Source organism: Dioscorea cayenensis, chromosome 5 (assembly GCF_009730915.1).
Source record: "Dioscorea cayenensis subsp. rotundata cultivar TDr96_F1 chromosome 5, TDr96_F1_v2_PseudoChromosome.rev07_lg8_w22 25.fasta, whole genome shotgun sequence".
In the NCBI taxonomy this organism is placed as follows: Eukaryota; Viridiplantae; Streptophyta; class Magnoliopsida; order Dioscoreales; family Dioscoreaceae; genus Dioscorea; species Dioscorea cayenensis.
In genome coordinates this window covers 31398075-31422068 of record NC_052475.1, presented here as the reverse complement: position 1 = coordinate 31422068, position 23994 = coordinate 31398075, and the positions used below count along the sequence as shown (strand labels likewise).

Below are 23994 nucleotides of genomic sequence, written 5' to 3'. Positions count from 1 at the left end.
TTTTGTAAAAGCGCAACCATATCAAACGAAGCGGGAAATGTACATTATAAATATTACACAAATCATATAATCGAAAAAACTATTTCGATAGTGTATACATACTGAAAAATGCAAAACAAAAACAAAACCCTAGCCGAGAAATCTCCTGCAGACTAACAAAAACCCCAGTAGAAATCCCCCTCGAGACTTCGATATCTTCCAACAAAAAGCAGAGCACAAAACAAAACCGAAAAAAATCTTTCTTTAATGTAGCAGCTTAACATAAAACCATACTCAATACCTTAGATTGCAAAGTCGATGAAATGCCAACTAGTTCATGCGGGGACTTCTCCTTCGAGATACAGGGTGGAAAGGGAAAAAGGCGATGAAATGCCAATTCAGGAGGCTGCCGGTAGAGACAACTTCGGAGACGACCTGAAATGGAAAAGTCGAAGGCGTGAGTTGAGAAAAACAATTAAACGGCTCCAATAAATTCGTCTCTCCGGGTTACCCTACGGAAAACCGCCCACTTCCTCTCAAATCGACGAGATGGCTGCAGCCACGACTCCCCATGCAAGGGCATTTCGTCCAAAAAATTTGAAACTCACTCCGTTCACATCCGTTACAGGGTTTGGGGGTTTGAAAAACATAGACTTTAAAAGGAGGGGGTTTTTGGGGATTGCAAAACTAACGGGGTGTTTTTGGCAATTTTACAAACTTAAAGGGTTTTTTTGGCAATTTCCACTTACTAATATCATGAGTAATATAAATAAAAACTTAGATAAAAACCAATAAAATAATAAAAGAATATAAATTTTGAATAAAAATATATTAAAAACAAATTAATCATCTTCATCCTTGCAATTTAAAAATTCATATTACAATATTGTTAATTTTAGGGCAGAGTTTTTTTTTGATTGATTTTGTTATTTTTTTTTTAAAATTAGCTTATCAAACTACGTTTGAAGATTAAGAGAAATGAATATATTTGAAGACTACATATAAAAAAAATTATAATACAATTAAATCATAATAAACTTTTAATAATCTTCTAATAATTTTATAATAAAAACATTAAATTAACCTTAAAAAATGTTCAATATTTTTGAAAAAAAATTATTAAATATGATAAAAAAAAGTACTTTAGACATGAAATAGAACTGATTAAGAATTACAGTAAAATACATAAGTTTTTTAATTTATTATTTTTAGTTTTAAAAAGATAGTTGAGATAATTTATATTAAATCAAAGAAAAAATAAATATCTTACTTGATTATAATTAATAAATAGCATATTATATATCTACTTTAATAGAATGTATTGATAATTTGAAAAAATAGATTTAAAAAAACTTTTGCCAGAACACTTACTTGGTTGTTCACTACCTGCAAATTAATCCAAATAAGAAAATATCAGACAATTCTGATATTTGCAATAAAAAGGATACATCCAAACAACAAATAATTGAACAATCAAATTAAAAAAAATAATAATAAAACTATGATAAACTAAATACTAACATTATAGACACTTATATGAAAAACAAACCTACACCAATATATTTAATAAATATGAAACTATTAGTAATTTAAAAAAAATTAAAGACATTGTTGTAATTTAATGTAATACCAAATAAATATCATTGATTTCTTTATTCATTTAATTATATTTTTTTATTAACAACACAATATTTTTTTATTTTTCATATTTAATATAATACCAAATAAATGTTGTTTATTATTTTCTAAACAAATAATCTATACATACTATTAAAGTATATGTATAATCTACTTCGAGAGTGTTTCAAGAAACAATTTTAATTTTTTAATAATAATTAAGTTTTTATTTATATTACTTATAATATTAATAATTGAAAAACATTAATTATAACTAATTATTTATGTAATAAATGCCCATACGACTTTTGAAATCCAAAATATAAAATAGTTTTCATAGTAAGAGTTGTTTAATTATATTATTTTATATGTAATTGCCTCAAAACTCCTCACAAAATTTTAAAATCTCCGATGTAAAGCCGGGGCCTAGTTCTAAATAAATTTAGCAGATTTTTAATTAGTAGGTCTTATTAATTGTTTAATGTAAAATTGACTTAATATCCATGATGAAATCAATTCTATTATATCTTATATGTTCATAATGCAAATAGGAAAAACTCTTTAAAAAAGAGTTTAAAAGTCTTCCTTTAAACCCTCTCAATCATATTATCATCCGTTTTCATTAGAAGATTTTTTTAATGTAATTATATCATCTATTAGTCTCCTATATGTGTGTGTATATATATATATATATATATATTTGCATATATAATATTTAATATAATACCAAATAAATATTGTTAAATATTTTTTAAAAAAATAGAAATAATTTTATATATTTGCATATATAATATTTAATATAATACCAAATAAATATTGTTAAATATTTTTTTAAAAAATAGAAATAATTTTATATAAAACAAAATTAATGGCCATGATGAAATCAATGGCACTTTAAATATATGAAAAAAAAATTAAAAATTTTCCGTAAAACCCTCTCCAATCATATTACTATGCGCTTAAATATTTGACATAAAACTGATTTATGTCCATCATAAAAACAATGCCTATTATGCAATTAAAATTTTTAATTATTAATACTATATATTAATATAAATGAAAATATTAAAATTATTCTTTGAATCACTTGTATAGTAGTTTATACATCTACTTTAATAGTTTGTGTATATAATAATAATAATAATAATAATAAAGGGTTAGATGGATTGATGTTGATATAGCAGATGAGCTAAAAAACAACTTTATTTTACATAGTATTTGGATTCAAAAATAGAAGGGAAAGTAAGTGGAGGCAAGGGAACGGAAGGGAGGAAAAGTAAGGGAAGGGAAATGAAGGGTTCAACCCTTGTTTGGATAAACAAATTTTATGGAGGGAAAGTAGGGGTGGTAATTTTTGACACGACATGTTTACACGACACGACATTAGGAGGGTTTGGGTTTGGGTTAAACGGGTTAGTGTCATAAACGGGTCGAACCATTTATGACACGCCTAAATTAAGCGGGTTCGTGTCATAAAAGGGTTGACACGTATATGACACGATTAATCCGTTTAATATGAATAGGTAAATATGTCGCATGTCATAATGGGTCGGGTTACCCGTTTAATAATCGTGTCGTGTTCGTGTCAGGGTTAAACGTGTCAGATTCACAGGTCAACCTGACACGAACACGACCCGCTAACCCGTTTTGCCACCCCTAAGGGAAAGGAAAAAAAGGGTTTTTATATAAGCCTTGTTTTTGTTAACGAAGGTAAAGAAAATGAAAAAATATATTATAATATGATTTACCAATTATACCATTATTATTAAATAAAAAATTAATTAATTATATTTAAACACATGAATTATAAATATCTCAAATAAATTTACACTTTAATCATAGTTTTGTAATAAATACTACAATTATCATAATTATCATAATTAATTTTATTTTTATTTTTATAATTTAATTTTGCTTATTCTCAAACACCATCATTTATTTTTCCTTTGGAAGTATAACATATATTATTGAAAGATCAATTTCTCCTACAACTTTATTGGATCATCACAAGATCACTTTATCATATTGTTGATAAATCTATTCTAATATTTTAATTTATAGCATAATAATTATGTTGAATCAGATGATTATTAGTTTTTTTTCACTCAAAGAAATTTTTATTTTATTTGTATTTGGTTTAATTTCAGTACATGTCCTATAATTATGTACTTTCTGCCTTTTTAGTCATTCTAATATTTTTAGATACAATTAAGTCCCCATATTTAGTCAAATTGGGTCATTTTAATCCACAACAATATTTTTAGGTACAATTAAGTCCTCATATTTAGTCAAATTGGGTCATTTTAATCCACAATAATATTTTTAGGTACAATTAAGTCCTTACAATTTACACTTGCCCATCTACACAGCGGAATAAAATGACCTAATTCGATTAAATATGAGGACTTAATTGTACCTAAAAATATTGCAAGGACTAAAAGGACATAAAATACACAATTACAGGGACTTGTACAATAATTAAACTTTTGTACTTTGAATAAAATTTGGATATCAAAGAATTATATTGAGATAAATTCTTCTAATGATGAATTGACAAATAAAAAACTCAACATAAATAAACAAATAAACAAATAAAAAAAATATATAAAAACAAGGATATGTGATGAGTATCATGTGAATGTTTGATTAAAATAAAATTAGATTGAAAAAAGTAAAAGAAGAAACTTATAAAATAGTATTATGTAATTAATTTAAAAAATGAAGGATATTAAGGTATTTAAAAAAAATTAAAATATTTAGGAGGTTCTCCCTCCCCGGTACCCCAAATCGGGGGCCAAAAAAAGTAGGGTTTCGGAGGGTTTCAGAGAGCCAGAGTTTACCCTTGTTTTTCCTTCATGAAATTTAAAATATCTATCTAAACAAGAGAATGGCCGATTCTGACCCTCCAAAACTCTCGCCGGCCCTCAATCTTACCATAGCATTAGTAGTAGGGGTGACTGTTATTTTAATAATTATTAAATTCAATACTATTATTTTCAAAATACTTTTTAATATTATTAAAAATTTGATATCTTAAAAAAACTTTCAATCTCTCAAAAGACAATCAACTTGATGACATGGATGGACTAAACCATCCCACGTTACAATAAAACAAAAAATGAGGGAATATAAAATAATAATAATAATAATAATATAAAAACAATCAAACATTCAGCAGTCAAAGTCAATGGATAAACTTGTAAAACAAGTCAAAATCCTTGAAAACAATTAACTAATTAAAATGACATTCAGAAAGAGACACCTATTAGCCAAATTTACAAATTTACCAATTAGTCCCTCGTGTGTGTGTATATATATATATATATATATGTTTTAAATTGTTAATTACTCCCTCCAATTTTTTTTTACTTATTATGTTTTGGGGCTTTTTTTAATTTTTTTTTACTTGTCACATTAAAAATTTTATGCAATATTAAATAATTATTTTTAAATTTATCATTTAATTTAATATACTTGTATAATTATCAATAAACCATAATCAACTAAACATTAAATCATACATTCAAATAGGGGTAATTTTAAAAAATAATATTTTTTTTTATAAAATATAGATAATCAACTAATTTCAACCAATTTTTTTATTAATCAGTATAAATTAAATAAGTATAATAAATAAAAAAAAAGGGAGAAAATATGTTATAATTATTTGAAATAGAATTATCTTAGTAATTTGTTTATAATCATAAATTTCTACCGACCAAAGCTAAAGTTAAAACTCACTTTTCCTTGCATCTTGGCGCAAATATAAGAGTGTATAGATGCAGGAGCGCCGGACTTGAAAGCAAATTGACTCTCTTTGTGCCGAGTCACAAATGTGCCGAGGGGTCACTGATGCCGGCCCTTGACCATTTGCCTGCCAGAGAATGAAAACTCAGAGCACAAAAAGCTTCGTTTTCGTGATGGAAACGTTTTCCAATCCGGGACCAAAAACACAATTTTTATCACATGCAAATGAAATTGAGTAGAAATTTCCTTTTTTTTGCCAACAAGCACAAAAGTAAACAACCATGAAATAATTACACACAAAAAGACTAATTCAAACTCAATTGGGTAACCACCAACCAATTTATAAAAATATTATCACAAACTCTACAAGATAAACATGTGAAATAAGCCTTATTACCAATTAATTGAGATAAACTTAATCCCACCAAAATATAAAAATGATTTCCTCGTAAAAATCAAGTTAGCTTTATCCGAATAGTCCATCTTCAATCAAACCGAATATATAAACCTTTTATTTCCGATTTTTTCAAGGATAAGTATGGAAAAAAAACACCAATTATAAACTTTGAAGGGGTTTTTGTAAAAAAAGGAATCTCCGCGTCGACGTGGCAATCGCTTGCACCGCAAGCTCACGGAATGATTGAAAGTCTCGTGCAAGGCACACTCAACTCAATCTCACCGCACATAGATAAAACAAACCCATCTTTACCCACCGTCCAAATTGCCTCGTAAAATGAACCTTCTACGATAATCATTATCTATTCTGATCTCGAGGACACCAACGATGATCTCACCATGCCATCGTTCGCATAAAAGTATCAAATTGATGACGTCATCAAATCCTTGTAATCCTACGTGTCGGATTCTAACTCAACGATTAATTAATTAAGTAATAGTCCCCGAATTCCGCCGATTTCATCGACCGTCCAGGTACAATGATTGGTGTTCGGTGGGGTCTTCATCGGACGGCTCTGATTCTCTTAAAAGCCCTTCCCACGATATCCACCGTCCATATCTCATACCAGGTCTTTGGAAGCCATAAGATCGGACGGCTATAAATCCCCCTTTTTGATGGTCATCTTCATTCGCCTCTTTGGCTTTCGTTTCGTCGTTTTCGTGTTCTTCTTCTCCTCTTCTTCTCCGGTGATCTACTCCTCCGTCCGATCTTGGCGGGGCTGAAGACTTGATGGATTGACGAACGTCCGATTCGATCCGGACGCTGATTAGCAGGCAAGAGATCTAGGGTTTTCTGTCGTTCGTGCGCTGGATCTCAAGATCTGAACTGAGTTTTTAATTAGATGTGTTTTGTTGAAGTTGTTAGATATACTTGAAATTCTTGATCATTGTGAAGGTTTTTTTGATCTACAATATTTGGAAACCAATTGCGGTGTTTGAATTTTGGGGTTAATCATAAGATTTGGTAAAATCGATGATTTTTTTGAGTTTTGTTTCCTTGTTTTGTCTGGATTTTTATCGATCTGTTTTTGCTGTTTTGATTCTGGGTGTATGGGAAACTATGATTTCTTTATTTATTTTATAATTTTGTTTTGATTCTGACTTTTTTTAATTTTTGAATTTTCTAATCAGGTTTCGATTCTGCAGGTTCGAGATCGAGAGCGTGGATTTCTATGCTTTGGCTCTATTCTCAGTGATCTGGTGAAATTCTTCTTGAAAGAAAAGAGTTTTGATACTCCGGAGTAGAGCCTTGATGGCGTTTACGAGGTTTTCTTGGTGGGTGTTGGGTGGGAAGGACAATGAACCGGCGGCACCGGTGAGCTCGCCGCCGAGTTCGTCCTTGGAATTAGGGTTAGAATTGGGGTTCCGAGAGCGGGACTCATTGAAGTTCCCTTCCTCTTCAAGAAGGGTTAAGAGGAAGTGGCAGAGCAGGGAGGAGAGGAAGGTGGATAGGGAATATGACATTGTCATCGTGCCCTCCGATGGAGGCTGCATGTCGGGGTCTGAGTCTGATGATTCCGATTGGTCCATTGGCTGGTTGGAGCCCCACTCAGCTGACTTCAACACTGACACTGAATCTGAGAACAGTTTTGCGGTGCTTGTGCCTTGCTACGGACGTGGGCGTGGCACCGTGCCGGTGGAGGAAAGCCCCAAGCATCACCACTTGCTGGGTGGTGTCGACTTCACAAATGCATACTCACCTTCTGGTATGATTGTCTATAATTTTGCTCCTTATAAAATTGATTTTGAACTTCTCATATGTGATTTTAGTGAAAAGTTGCTTGCTTTATTTTAGTCACTTCGTTTACTTGACTGAATTTTTAAGATGATTGTTTATCTTGCATTATTCTTCTAAAGTGCCTACTTTAATGATGAGTTGTGTGACTTTTAAGTTTTAACAATGTAATTTTTAAGGGGTACATGATTTTTGCTATTCTTGTTACTGCATTTACTATTACATGCTTACCATAAGAGACAGTCTTATGGTATTAAATGTTGTTGTTTTCTTGTGCGGATGATATGGTTCTGATTTTATTTATTTGTTATTTATTAATTTATTTTTGCGTTGCTTTTATGAAATATGGTTGTTGAGAAGAGCGAGATTCTTAATATAGAAATGTTGTACTTATGTGAGCTGTAGGTTTAACTACTCACATGATTTTCTATTGTCGATAACTAATTTGCCAAGTGGGCCTGACAATTTTGATGCGGGTGCCATGTGCTTGTTGTCCTGCTTGAAAATGACACTGCCTATGTTTGGTGTTATACCTTGATTGTTTTATTAGTATGTTGTATTTTGAAAAAAAATGTCATCCAGGGCAAATCATGTTATAGTGTACTTGTTTTACTGGCGAAATGTCAGTTTTTGTTTGAGGCTTGGATTTTGTCGTTGTATGATCAAGTTGGGAAAGCACGAGACAGTGGCAAACATGCAGCTGTCTTTATTGTGATGTTTGAGTGTCACCACTAACTTTTAAAGGAGCAACTCTTGTTCATAGCATACTTTGATAATCAGATGTAGGGGTTGTTAGCCTTTGTAAGCCTGTATTTAACTTCTTCATCTGTATAAATTTAGTTTTTCAATTTTACCTTTTCTAAATTGTATATTTTTGGCATGCATTCTTTATGCTGTCTTGACTAGTTTAGCATCTGTGTTGTTTGGTCTTGCAATTGCTTCTCTCTTTTTCTCAAGTAAGTTGTCAACCTATGGTTAGTCTTGCACTAAAGTATGAAACTACCAATTTATTACATGGTAATGAAGAAATATAGCTCTCAGACTCGGGACAGATCTTTATATTGTCATCTGTTTAAAGGGTTTTATTTCATAGGCATATGGTTCACTCCTTTGAGGGAGAATGAACACAAGTCACTAGAGTTGATATTTCTTTATAGGTCAAAGTCATAGAAGTGAGAGATGGAGAGTTACTGGGAACATGATTAGTGGACGGTTTAAGTTGAGTACATAAGGGGATTAATAATCGACTACTTCTAGAAATTTGTTATTCTATAATGGTACCGAAATTGAGTGTAATATTTTGCCTTTTGAAATCTATAACTATTCTCCTTTCTTTTCTTTTCTTTTTTTTTAATTTTTTTTTACTGATTAAAATAAAACTTGTTTCTTTCGATGAACAAGAGAAAAGCAGAATGTTGGAGGGTGTATGTGTTGCATTTTCCTAAATTTTTTTAGCTCAATTCCTGTTTGAAATGCCAAAAATGAGTTGTAAGCGGCGCAACTGCAACAAATCTCTGAATCTGCTCCCTGTCCCATGATCATATTTTAATTTTAGATGAGCTGAAATGCGTAGCTTATATTATTTCAGTTCATTTCATTCCTTTGAATATGTTGCAGCCTAGTTGTTAGCGTCTTTTTGGGCTGAGAACTGAATTAGCTTTATCAGGATGTCTTTGTAACTGGCAGAGGCAATAATTTAGTAATCTTCTGAAATGTGATTCGCATATCCAATTTGGAATTGGCTCATTTCTTGGCAAGCTTCAGATATACTTTCGAGCTAACATGGTCTTCCTGATTGTCACTATATTCTATGTTTTTGTACTGTTAGAATTTGGTCAGCTGGAAGCTTACATCTCAATGTGCTGTAGTTTCCCTGAAATTTGCCATCTTCTTTGACAAACACCACTAGTGAATAATAATAGAATGGGCTACCCCTTTTCAATTGTTATTGACCTGTTCTTTATGTAAAGCCCTTGTATTCCAATTATGCTTATATATGTATATTTCCTGATATTTTTTTATGTAGAACAGTCCAGCATGTAGATATGGATTAATTCTTATTCCTGAATTTTCCTCGTAAGGTCCCTGACATGGTCCTTTCCTGCATGTGCAGAGAGCAAGAAGTATATAGAACAGTGGCTATCTTCTCTTCAGAACTTTTGAGAACTTGGGGACTATTTGATCAACTGCAGAACCTTTCCAAGATGCTTCCGTGCTAAAAATCTATGAAATAAATAAAAAGAAAAATCTCAAAGAAATGACAAATAATGTGGCCTTTTTATTGTTCTGATGAAATGTGGAAGCAAACCATTAATTGCTTGTGAAGAAAAAGGAACTGATGCTGAGAAATTAAGGAAAGGATGGAAGAAGGCGGAATCTTGCTGATTTGCCCTAATTTTTCATTTTGAATAGCTTGCTTTCTACCTGGAATTTAATGGTGACTTGTTCCATTGTGTACATACAGATATGAACAGTTGTGAGAAATTCTTGTGTAAATATGACCTGTAAATATGGAAGCATCCTCCATCCTTAGCAAAGTTTTGATAAATCCTGTCTTGAAAGGGCAAACTGTTATTGCCTGCATGTAAGACGGTCTGTATCAATCTACCGCCAATTAATACACAATATTAGTTTGATCTCTTTCCTTTTTATTCCTACTTATTTAATCTCCTTTTTTTTTCTTTTTTTTTTTTTCTGTTTGTTTAGTAAGTTTAGTCAACTTTTTAAAGGTTCACCAACTTTGTTTGGAGGTGGTGGAGAGGTTAATTTAATGCAAACAGAGAATTCACAAGTTGTTGGATGATACTCTAATATATATGAATGAAATTGATAGAAAAACTAAATGACTGTTTGATTTAAATTATTATATGGTTATTATATATTTACATTATATATGTATTAATGAATAGATGGATTAATTTGGTGCACAATTAATATTGTTTGGCCAAAGCCCTTTATAGGTTCCAACAAGAGTTAGCTGTCAACAATCTTGGTGTTTATTAGAACAGCCAAGCACACCAAATTCCCACTTTGCCCTTTAATGGCAAGCATTAAGGGTTCATCCATTTGGCAAACCATATATATATATATATATAACTTAATAGAAAATGCTTCATTTTGTTTGCAATATTGGATGAAACATGAACAGCAGTGAAAAAGAACATTTCATTAATCTTTTTTTGTAACTTTATTTTGTTTTAAGTAATTTAGTTAAGGTACAAAAGAAGATCATATCAAAGAGACCAGGAAGATCAAATGTTTATGTATATATGCACTTACATTCATCCCTTCATGAGCTTCAAATTTATATTTTTATAAACTCTGCAGCTTACATGAGTTTTAGAAGATGATTAAGAACTCAAATCTAACAAAGAAATTTCGTCACACTTAAATCATGAAATTAAGATATTATTGCACAAGTTCATCAAGCATTATATATATATATATATATATATAGATCTACAACTTGAAAAGCAAAATTTGGAGATTTTTTTTATTGAACATATTCACAATAAAAAGAGAAGAAAAAAATATGTAAAACTAAGGGAATTAAGGAGCTCAAAACCAATGAACAAAGCAAGCATGATTCTTTTATTATTTCTATAGAATAAAAGAACTCTTTAGAATCACAGAACTTATAATAACCCAATAACTCATGCAAAGAAAATAACCAAAAAGCATGGAATTGTATTGAACTGAGAATAACAATCTCCTCTCAGATCTAACATGCCAAAAAAGAATAATAAAAATATCCATAGTAGGATGAAAGATAAATACACATGACTATATATACCTTAAAAGAACAACAAAAGCAGCAACTCAAGAACAAGCATGTGTGTCAAGCCATGTAGAGCTCACAAAGAGCTTTCAAGACATGAAGCTGCAAGTTGAGCTGAAAAATATACTCTGCAGTATGAGAAAGCAGTTGATCATCAGCATCGATGTCTTCGCTTCCAGGAACTAGACTTCTCAGTTCTCTCACTTTTCTTTCGATCGAATCGCCGCAGCTCATCCTTCTTCTTGATCTTCTTCCTCTTCGGTTAACACTAAAGGATTCAGTCCGTCTCCCGGCTTTCTTATTCTTATCCAACTCCCATGCCATCCCCATCAATAAATTAACAAATTAATACACAAAGAGATAAAGAATAACAACAACAACAACAACAACAAGAAGAAGAGAAGGGTATATATATATTTATATATATATGTGTGTGTATATATAAGAATGAGAAAGAGAGAAGTGAAGAAGAAGAAGAGGAGAAAAGGGATATATATATATAGGAAGAAAGAAAAAGAGAAGGATGATGAAGATGATAATGATGATGATATAGGTAGAGATGATATATATATATATAGGAAATTAAGAGAATTAAAGGAAATTAGAGAAAGGGAATGGAAGAGTAGGGGGAGTAGCTAGGAGAAGTATATAGGGAAGGAAAGAAAGGAGAGAGAGAGTGGGAGGGCATGTGCGCCACCCTGACATGGACATGGACATGGACATGGAGATGGGGAAGGAGAAGAGAGAAAGAGAGAAAGAGAGAAGATGGTTTGCATGGTGATGTTTTTTGTCGTTTAGTTGGGGGCCACCACTAGAGCACCACGTCCAACCCCAACCTCATGGGGGGGTTGGGGTGGGGTGGCCGCTCCGGACACTTCCCATGCACGTGTCTTGACAGCTCTATCTCTCACGTACTAATCCTGCTCCTCCACCTCCACCTCCACCTCCTTCCTTATTCTTCTCCTTTTATATGTATATATTTATTTATTTATTTATTTATATCTCTAGATTTGTCTAGAAAAATAATAAAATAAGGAGGAATTATGAGTTTTTTTTAGCTCTTCCTTATTTTATGTTTTTCCTTTCTAAACTTCTTCTCTAGCTTACTTTTTCTTTTATTAAGATTTTTTTAAAAATAAAATAGACAAATCATGAGAAAATTTGTTAAAAGAATAATTACTGACTATATTTCGAAAAAAAATAAACATTAAATGATCATAAAATGATAGAAGAAGAAAATAGATTATTCATCAATTACTACACTATTAGTTAAGAATGCCAGAGATCTTTAATAGGATTTGTAATTAGAAGAGAGCTTCCTCCAACCCTAGAAGACGTGCATAAAAAATCAAAGCATTGTTTGATAATTGTCGTGGATTTTTTTTTTTTATTTTCATAAATTTGTTTTTGTTTTTTTAACTTAGTTCATAAATTTCACTGAATAATTTTTTTTTTTCAATAAGTGATATTTACTAATTTTATTTTATTTATTTATTTATTTTTTGCGTCATCTTTATCAGCTGTGGGGGATGATTTTTGAGTGAGAGAAACACCAATGTACAATGAGTATAATATTTTAAAATTCTAATCATTTAATAATTAATGTGGTAATTTTATAATTTTCTAATTTATGTTCTAGATGAATTTTTGTTATATCACATCTTCCCCAAGGCATTATTTTACTTAGACTCAAATTTCAGCTTTTTTAAATATGTGGTCTAAAACTTAACTATATTTATAATAAATATTGAATCAATACATGCAAAAGCATGTTTGCAAATAGCTAAATATATAAAATGAGATTTTATAAGTGCGTGTTGTTATATATATATATATATATATAAATATTTTTTTAAAAAGCAAGTGACAGACTGACAGTTGAGCATATGTATGTTTTTCCTGATTTGTAAAGTGGGCCATCAAAATGATACCAAAGCAAGTTAATTTACTTGCATATATTTTGGGGTCACATGGTACAACTAGACTTAATAAAAGAAGTTTCCATCTAAGTTAAAAACTAATTACTTTATGCATGATTTTTGACTGAGATTCAGTGCTTTTATTTTATTCAATTGATATTGTGCCAAGAGTACTTTTTCTTAAATTTTATTTTTATTTTCTCATTATATTAACTTTGCCAATTTTTCAAATTTTTTTATTTATATTTATTTATTTATTTATTTTGATATACACATTTTTTTATATTATTTAAATAGGACTGAGTCAAATGTCTTACTGCTCGGCTACTGCTGTGGTAAGGTCTTTTGCATTTTTCATTCATTTTGTTATTTTAATTTATTGTTTTATTTTCAATGATTTTAGTAGTGACTATTAATTTTATGAAGAACTCATTGTTTTCTATATTAAATTATAATTTTAAAAATCATAAAATTAATATATAATAATAATAATAATAATAATAATAATAATAATAATAATAATAATAATAATAATAATAATAATTTAAGGACATCCCTCATGTGTGGCCTCTCTAATGGGTGTTCCAACAACCATTCATGACATGCATGGTTTCTGGTCTTTTTGCACCAAATTAGTGTTTTGATTAGATGTTTTGTTGTAGGTTAAACAATCAAACGTGATATTTTGATATTATTTATATATTGAAAATTTGAAATGAAGAAATAGACAATTGAAAAGATGGGTCATCCAATGAAAGTTTAAGATAGGCCAATATAATTGAAAAAAAAAAAAAGAGGTACTAACATGACACTCCATGCATGATGCTAATGCAAACATGCCAATCATAGACACTAAAACTCACTTTAGACAATGCATGTGTCCCTTTGATAAAAGTTGGACCATTTGATGCAAGGAATTATAACCCCTATAAATCTAAATAAAATTATGTTGAATAATAATAATAATAATAATAATAATAATAATAATAATAATAATAATAATATTTTATAATATTTTATTTGTATTTTATACTAGTAATTTTTAGTTCAAAATATGGATAATAGTTTTACATGGGAAAAGAATTGCATGATTGATAAGAAAAATCTTACCATTGCCAAAGACCTCTTTATTTTTTGCACTGGATCCCCTATGTAAAAAGTTCACGTCTTATTGAGAAAGCGGGTTTCAATCTCAGTTCATACAACGTGAGGGTACAAACGTGTTGAAAGATAAACTTCATGCATTTGTACAATCCTAACTTGATTTGCCCACATTTTGTCAAAAAATCTCATTGCTTGTACAATAAACAATGAGATAGACAAAGATTAAATCATCTTTAAAAAATATCAAATTTTAATAATATATCATATTAATGATTTCATCAATAGCGAATGATAAAATTATGAATCTATTGAGGTCTTTTTAATAATGAAGTTGCATATGAATTATACATCATCTACAAAAAGTTGATAGGTAACATCATGACAATTAATTTATTTATTTTAAAAATAATGTTAAAAAAGGAAATCAATAAAACCCTTAAAACTAAAAATAAAAACAAAAGAAGCTTGGGCCATTCTCTTTTGAGGTGGTCCAATTTTGATGATTAATTTCCCCTCACATGGACCTTTGTTTGTTTGTTTGTTTATTCATTTTGTTTGTTGCTTGTTTCAAACCCTTATATTTTCCTTTTAAAACATAGACACCTTTAATAATTTTTTACTTTATAACCAAAATATCTTTTCCTTTATTTGTAAATTCAGACCTCAAATAAAGGCATCCTTTAAAAAGCTATATTCTGTAATATCTAGACAAGTTACTAACAAAAGATATTTTGATCATAAAATGAAAAATATATAATTGATACTATACTAAAAAACAAAACATAGTTTGGAAATATAATTCAAAACATATATAGCTAGAAATTTTAGGTGATATCTTTGGCCTTAGCATACAATTAAAAGTTTAAAACATGACCCTTAATTAGTCTCTATAGCTACCTTCCAAAACATAGGCTAATTTCTATCAAATAACTTATAATTAAAGCGCTACTTAATTTGTGAATGAGAATGATTTATGAGGAGCAAAGAAGAATCCTCTTTGCTTAGAACTATGGGAACCTACACTTTAATTTTATTAAGAGAAAAAAAAATTAAAATAAAATACTATTATAACAACCTTCCTAACTCATATTAAGAAAATGCCTTTTTTTTAGAAGAGAATTAATAAATTTATTATTTATCAAATTGAATTTACATAAAGATGTATATCTGTAACTCTTGCCTCTAAAATACAATTACAAATATATATATATATATATATATATATATATATATATATATATAAAGGAATAAAAGAAACATCTATCGTGTACCAAAGAGACAATGGAGGCACTAAGCTTGAGTTCAATAGGACCCATGTGTCTCATAGGTTGTATTCTATGTTTGTCATGTATCACTTGGTCCCATTTATCATTAGACTTGTTCTAACTTTGTCATTTATAATTAGGCCATTGAGCTCTTATTTCACTTTGAATTAGATTATTTAGTTAAAGAAATTTCAAGTTTAAAACAACCTTGTTAAAATCTAATATATATCTTTAGCATAAAATATATATTTTTTAATACCATCTTAATTTTATTTAGACAAATTTTATGAAATTAAGTTAAAGGGTTCCTCACTTCTTCATTTACAATCAAATTCGAAATCAACTTTTATTAAAAATACTATTAATTTTTCATTATTATTTTTTTTGCTTAGTGTACAATATATATTTTTTTAAATCTAATAAAATTTAGATAATTATTTAAATTAAGATTTTTTTTTAAGAAAAATTTGGTCATCAATGAAAAAAATTGATGTTTAGGAGATATTTAAAGCCTCTCAATAGTTAAGAGTAAATATAGAATGAATTGGTTACTAATTCATGTCCAAGATTAATATAAATTAATGAGAACCACTTCTTGACTTGTGATTGTGGTCAAATCAAATCAAAGAATTGGTGCACACTCTATTTCCAAGATGTTAAAATTTGATAAAAATTTGATTGAGAGATGATATGATTCCAAAAATCTTGTTTTTGTCTTAAATCTCTGTCCCACACAAACCCTACCAATGCATATCACAATGTAGATTTTACATGTGTATATATATATATATATATATATATATATATATATATATATATATATATATATATAAGTTTTTTAATTGAATGGAAATATTTCATATTAAGAAAAAATAATTATTGCTTTATATTTATAATATATGTGCCTAAGCAAAATTTTTATTAAAATTCTTTTGTATGCGTATACATATACTCAAAATTTTCAATTATTTAAATATACAGTTATGGGATAAAGGAAAATTTCTTTTTAATATACGATGATTATTAAAGAAGAATTCTTTTATTATTTTCATTGAAAAATGATAATTGAAATGATCTATATAAATCTTGTATTATGTTTTTAATGATTTTTGTAATAAGTTGAATCTTATTCTAATTTTTTTTCTAATATTTTAAAAAACCACCAAAAAAAAGTATAAATGGAAAAATGATAATCTATTTTTCTTCTTGGCCACATGATACGAGTAGGTGCATTTGACGGGGTAAATTATTAATTTTAGTGTTTAGTTATTACCATATATAATTATTTAATAATCTTTGGATTAAATCAAGAACTTAATTAGTTCAAGTAATGCTAAGTTAATGCTTTGATCATCTTTTGGAAATAATGAACAAAAAAGTATTGTCTATTTAGTAGGTAGCTAAAAGGTATGAATCTTGATTTTCAATTCATTCATTCATTCAAGTTATTTGTCATTATTACATGAAACTTCTTGGACAAATTCTAGGCTTGATTAGTCTAAATATAATGATGTATCTATTTTATATTATATCAAATTAAATTTAATAAATTAACTCACGCCAATATGATTATTGTATGTCGGTCTTCTATAATATTTTGTCTATTATCATAACACTGTTCATACACAACCATTTCATTAAATGTAATCACACCATTTTTATGTGGACCTCTCCCGTATATTAATTGTTCTTTACAAGTATATTTATCAACTACTCTAAATATTATTTATAAGTTTTTTTATTTATTTAACACCTTGTGTATAAACTCACTATTTTTTTAAAAAATAATTTTTAATTTCATAAAAATATAAAATGCCATATATTAAAAGAAAATGATAGAAAAAAACATAAAGAAAAATTAATAAGCCATTAGGGAAGCAGTGGGTTAGCATATGCAAAAGCAAAAGAGAAGTAATTTGATGCATTTTGGTTGGTTGGTTGTCTTAGAGCATGCACAAATATTGCATGCCAACGACGCTTTACTCTCTTCACTCTTCATTGCGTTTGGTGCCACCTCACATGCACGCACATGATCAATTTATATATATATATATATAGATAAATAGATGGGGGACCTATAAAGTAAGTTTACAAGTAAGATATATGACAATAATAATAATAATAATAATAATAATAATAATAATAATAATAATAATAATGTGGAAAAGGAAAAGGAAAAGGAAAGGAAGAGAGAAGTGGGAAGGAAAGCATGGGCATGATTTTGTTGCATGCCATCTCATGTGTATTGCTTATGTAAAGGAACACAAGAATCTCTTCTTTGAGCTAGCCTAACTTGCAAGATTTCTCTACTTGAACCCAAATATTGGCATTAGAAATATTTCTGAATTATTTATTATTGCATCAAAATTATTAATAAAAATATAAATAAAATATTTTATAATGTGGTATTTGATTTTGGGAGCACCTTGCTTAATCACTTGCCCAATTACATCCTTGAAGATAAGTTCAACTTATTGGCCCATTCTTAGTCCTTGGGCTGTTGTGTTAGTGGCCCATTATGGATGTTGTTTACAACACTGGATAGTTATCCATTACATAGTTTTCTATGAATCAGAGACTTTAAACCAATCCGAAGTACGGTAATGAGAGCCTGATAAAAGATAAATTATATATATATATTTTGTATTCACAAAATTTTGAACATGATAATAGTATTTTTTATATACATAAGAATTTTAAATCAAAATTACTTGCTTAAGTCACCCAAATGTTTATTACTTGTAGCAATCCATTGATTAAATCTTATTTTAACCTCTTCATATATATACATATATATAGAAATAAATCATTTGTGAACGTTGGTATAGGTAAGCACAATATTAATTAAAGGACTACAGTGAGACATAATGAGGGATTAGTTGGGTTGATCGGTTCAAATTACTATACATCTCACTTCTCACTGTATTACTATTTATAAACACAATGATACTATTTATTTAATAGTGATGAATCGTTAGATCACAATTCAACAGTTGATAGCAACATTCGTAGGTTTTAATTCAACGAACGTTGGTAGTTGATTGAAGCTCTCTCTCTCTCTCTCTCTCTATATATATATATATATATATATATATATATATATTAAAGTTACCAGTTAGAAATTCTTGTCCACTGTTGCTTCTTTTAGCTCTTCTTCTTTCACAATTAAGAGATGTAAATAATTTAAAAGAAAAAAAATTATTATTTATTAAATTTATTTTGTATAAATGATAATAACAAAATTTGACAAATTGCATTATTACCATTTTTATGATCTCTGATTGCCGCGCTTCTTTCCAAACTCTTTTATAGTTATTTACAAACATAAAAAAAAAAAATTGTATACAACCATGCAACTAAAAGTGATATATATATATATATATATATATATATATATATATATATATATATATATATATATATATATATATGGTTTAAATAGGAATAAAATCATGTAAAATTTTAAAAAACAAACAAACAAATAGTAATTTCGATCTCCTTCAAAATTTTGCCAATAAACACAGTTAATTTCGCTAGTCTTAATTGACTATGAAATATGAATCCAATCACCAAACAAATGGCCCCAAACCACATCCCTCCAAGATCAAGTCCAAACCCAAATTAAAATCTATCTCATCTAAATTTAGCCGGCAATCAAATCTTAATTAATTTTCCATCTTTTTTTTCAATCCTTAAATCTTCAGCCAAGGCTCCATCTGGCTTCATATTAATTTCTCTTAGCTCATCAATATTGCACTTTGTTCTCCTCCCTCACTTCCAATCAACAATGAAACAACAACAAATTAAATACTCCATCTTATCTTCTCCATTTCTATTCACCTCCTCCTTCTTCTTCACTTCATCTTCTCTTCTACACAATGCCCACCTTCTTATTCTTCACTACCTTCAAGATATTATCCATTCTTATCTTGTTCAACTTCCCTATACCTTCTTTTTGTGTAGAAGTTCATATCAAGCGTTCTCTCATTGATTTCATCCAAAAACTCTCAGGCGACAACTCTGACGACATCGCTAAAACCTTCGGCTGGACGATATCAACCGATCCCTGCACACATCAATGGAATGGTGTCTCATGCAACAATGAAACAGGCACACTTAAAAAAATAATCTTAGAAAACAAAGGATTCAATGGTTCCATTGATGCAAGCTCACTATGCAGAGCTCCAAGGCTTACAGTTGTTAGTCTTCATCACAATGAACTTCAAGGTCCTCTCTTGCCGGAGATTTCAGACTGTAAGCAGTTAACCCACTTGCTCATCAATGGAAACAAGCTCTCAGGTAGCTTACCATCTTCTATATCCAACCTTGATAACTTGAAAAGGGTTGATATATCCGGCAATAACTTCTCCGGTGAGTTGCCAAACTTGTCGTTGATCTCCGGGCTTAAGTCATTTTTGGCTCAAGATAATCAGCTAAGTGGATCAATACCTCAGCTTGATTTTGAATTCCTTGATGACTTTAACATCTCCGGCAACCTATTCACCGGTAAAATACCTAAAGATGCCGCAAAGTTTGGAGCTGAAAGCTTCTCCGGTAACCCAGGTTTATGCGGAGAACCATTGGCAAGAGTATGTCAAGATGAAACAACTGCAAGCGACGAGTCCAAAGCGATACCGGGAGAAAAGCTTGCTATGATCATAGGCTATGCTTTTTTAGGCTTTGTTGTGATTCTTTTTCTTGCATTCATGATATACAAGAAGATAGATAACAAGAAGAAGGAGAGGACAAACACTAGTGTGAATCCAATCAATGCATCAGAGTCTATCACGGAAAGATCGCCGTATTCCATCGATGGTTTATTGAACATGGACAGCCCATTGATCGCATCTGCATTGGTTGTGCTGAAACCAAATATGAGTATCCCTGAACTGAGCTTTGAGAATTTGTTGAAAGCTCCAGCGGAGTTGTTAGGGAAGAATAAGAATGGGAGTACATATAAAGTTGTGCTTGAAGAAGTGGGGAGTACATTTGTTGTGAAGAGAGTGAAGGAATTGAAGATGTCAGAGGATGAGTTTAGTAAGAGGATGCTAAGGATTGATAGAACAAGGCATGAGAGTGTTTTGTCTGCTGTTGCATTTTATTGCTCTAAGAATGAGAAACTAGTGCTCTATGATTATCAGCAGAATGGAAGCATCTTCAACCTTCTTCATGGTATGTTTTTCATTTCTTTTGTTGTTTTTATGCAAAATTAATCAGTTCAGTACTGCTTTAACATATATAGTAATTAAATACAGGCAATTTCAATGCTAATCACCAACCTCTAGACTGGTACAAAAGGCTTGATATAGCTTCAAGAGTTGCCAATGGCCTGGCATTCATGCACAAAGAACTAGAAGATATAAATCTCAGTCATGGCAATCTCAAGTCCACCAACATTCTCATGGGCATTGACATTAATCCTGTTATAAGTGAGTATGGTCTCACAGTTCAAAGTGGAACAAAGAAGAATGACTTCATGGATGATGTTTTCAACTTTGGTGTCATTCTTCTTGAGTTGTTAACTGGAAAAGTAGTGCAGAACAATGGCACTGAATTGGCTCAGTGGGTGCAATCTGTTGTTAAAGAAGAATGGACTGTAGAGGTCTTTGATAAGTTTATCGTCGGCGATACAGCGAATGAGGAGACGATGGTGAGGCTGCTTAAGGTTGCTCTTTTGTGCATGAACTCTGGCCATGCATCAGGACCGAGCATGGCCGGAGTGGCATCTATGATTGATGAATTAAGAGAAGATGAGGAGGAAGGGTCTATTGTTTCTCTCAAGTGTGATAACTGAGACAATGGACTGTGTGTGAGTTCTATCAATGTATCAATTTGTGCAGCAGATTGTGATGAGATTCATTTGATTTTTTTTTTTTTTAATTTTAATTTTAAGTAGTTTAGAGTCATGTGATTAATGTTCCATTTTGTGGAATGACTCAAAGAATTGTTTTGAATTTTTTTTCCAATAAAGTGGATAAATTGTTTTAACTTCTTGCGCATCTACTTTGAAAATTTATATTGTACAAAATATATATAAACATCATCTAAGTAAGTCCCTAAATTTGAAATCTATGGACGTTTTAAATCTAAGCCGTTGGATCATCATCCGATGGTTGATTGATTATATAAACAATGTACATCTTTTTACTGTTCATGATCACTGTACAACACTGTAGAACGCGGTTTCTACTGTTCATAATGATAAGAGCTGTCAGATTTTCATCCGATGGCTACTATGGACATCCCTAGATTTGAAATCTAGGGACGCCCCTAGATGATGGGTTCTTTTATATATATATTATATTTGGAAGCTGTGCAAGTTCATTGATTGGTTTTGGATCCAGCAAAGGAAAGGGATCAATAGTAGTAATAATGCGTCATATATACATACATTAATATATATATATATATATATATATTACAAATGCATGAAGAAGCTGGCTTCCTTACCCGCCTACCATAATTTATGCATTCAGACCAATGACCAAATGGTCTATTGGTATACGGGTCGCTGATAGAGCTCTTCACCAAAGGGTGAGAGTTTGATTTTCAGCTGAGGGCACATTTCTAGAAAATGTGAGAGGTGGTTGTGTGCGAGTGATCCCAGTGCTTATGTGTGCGCGGGCCCCGCCCCTACTTGCTCTTCCGAGGCTTATGCACACCTTTGACAGTTTAACAAAGCCTTCGGACTGTCTGTTTCTCTTGTAAAAAAAAAATTCATACATTCAGAAGAGAACAGTAGAGAATCTCAATTAAGCCCATAAATCAAAGAGGATTAAGACTGAGAGAGTGATATCCACTATTAATCCCAATCTTGATTTCAAGTGTACCTCTTGTTGTGCTTAAAAAAAATAGTGGCTGTTATCAAATCAAGTATACCTCTTGTTGTGCTTAAAAAAAAAAAAACAGTGGCTCACTTAGAAACTTGATAGAAACTCTATATTTAATTGGACTGCTGTTATCAGAAACTCTATATTTATCTTTGTGTGTAACTAGTAACTACCACTAGTAAGTTGTAACCAATATATATCTCTTGTTAGAGGCATTTCATGACAAACAAGTCCCAAGTCCCCCATTGAAGGCCAACCAGTAACACTTTATTAACAAATCCAATTGAGTTGTTCATATTTGTTGCAGTAACAAAAGATTATAAATTATGATTTGTAGGGTATCACCAAAGACAGGAATACCCTTTATAAAAATAAGCGTATGCTGCTCGGAGTGGTGGGCACACGGTATTCTTTAGTAAAAGGCGAAAGAATAGTTCGCTTTGTGCACGCCACGCAGCTGCTGATGCTTAACTCTCCACGCCCACAACGGTTTTATAAACTACTCTATCATGAACACTCTTCTCTACTGCCGATGTGGGACTAAATCTCAAATGCTACAGAAAATAAATGGTTGGATTCAAAGGATCTTACTTAACACTATTGGATCTCATTTGAGTTTCAATGACCTTGTGAAATTATGCATATTTGTCTTGTTATGTGCTTACCGTAATTAGGATTAATATCTCATAAATATAAAATAAAGATAAAAAAAATAAATGAGTAAAAAAATATATTAAAATAAAAAATAACATTGTCGGCTAATCAACTAATGCACCTTGTTACTTTTTTATTGTTGCCCAGGATGGATGATTCACTCCGGCCACTCCCCGATATTGTTTCATGGGAAGATATTATTTCATAGGAGTCACGTCTATCCATATATTTATGTTTTTTTTTTCATGCTCACATTTTATGGAGTGTGTCTTTATATTTGATATATCTTTTGTTCTTTTAGAGGTTTTTTTTTTAATTTCATAATAAAATTAAGATTTATCTATTTTATATATAAAAAACATTTTTTAAATACATGCATAGGACCGGTCATTCTTAAGAAAATCACATCGAATATAACTGATGAATAATCATAGTGTGATTGACAGATGTTTTTGCATAATAAAATTCTCCACTTTGTTTCATTTCAAATAGGTGCATCATTCTCTTGATTAGGCAAGCTTGTTCATTAAGGATTAATTAAGGATGTGATGATGGCCAAGAGTCAAGACCCACCTTAAGTTCTAACTCATGCTCCATTGCGATTAGACCACTATGTTTTGATCAATGATTAGTAGTGTAGAGATCCCCTTCTTAACAACACCTTCTGAATTCTTACTTTTTAAATAGAGTGGCATAACACTTTTTTTTTTTTTGAAATAAATGTGGATAAACCACATAGTTATTGAGAAGGAAAGAAACAGTACAAAATCAAGCCTCTCACCAGAAGTGAGGGGGTACAACACACACAACAGAAAATACAAAAAAACAGAAAAACAAGAGGGTAGTCTAGAGAGGCGGAAGGCACCATCGGGCAACTCAGGCCTGTCTAGACAGAAGTAGGAGCAACTAC

At 30.4% G+C, this 23994-nt stretch overlaps 2 protein-coding genes and 1 non-coding gene across 3 annotated transcripts; 2 read left to right on the top strand and 1 right to left on the bottom strand.

The window, feature by feature from the left end:
• Nucleotides 1-6393: 6393 nt before the first annotated feature.
• On the top strand, nucleotides 6394-10174 carry LOC120261492. Its single transcript, XM_039269407.1, has 3 exons — nucleotides 6394-6573; nucleotides 6931-7505; nucleotides 9648-10174. The coding sequence occupies exons 2-3, from the start codon at nucleotides 7052-7054 to the stop codon at nucleotides 9695-9697; spliced, it is 504 nt and encodes a 167-aa protein (XP_039125341.1). The 5' UTR covers nucleotides 6394-6573; nucleotides 6931-7051; the 3' UTR covers nucleotides 9698-10174.
• Nucleotides 10175-19478: 9304 nt separating this feature from the next.
• On the top strand, nucleotides 19479-21444 carry LOC120260282 (probable leucine-rich repeat receptor-like protein kinase At1g68400). Its single transcript, XM_039267720.1, has 2 exons — nucleotides 19479-20772; nucleotides 20856-21444. The coding sequence occupies exons 1-2, from the start codon at nucleotides 19479-19481 to the stop codon at nucleotides 21392-21394; spliced, it is 1833 nt and encodes a 610-aa protein (XP_039123654.1). The 3' UTR covers nucleotides 21395-21444.
• A 1332-nt stretch (nucleotides 21445-22776) lies between these two features.
• Nucleotides 22777-22889, bottom strand: LOC120262526. Its single transcript, XR_005536795.1, has one exon. It is a non-coding gene; the product is annotated as a U5 spliceosomal RNA (small nuclear RNA).
• Nucleotides 22890-23994: the final 1105 nt, after the last annotated feature.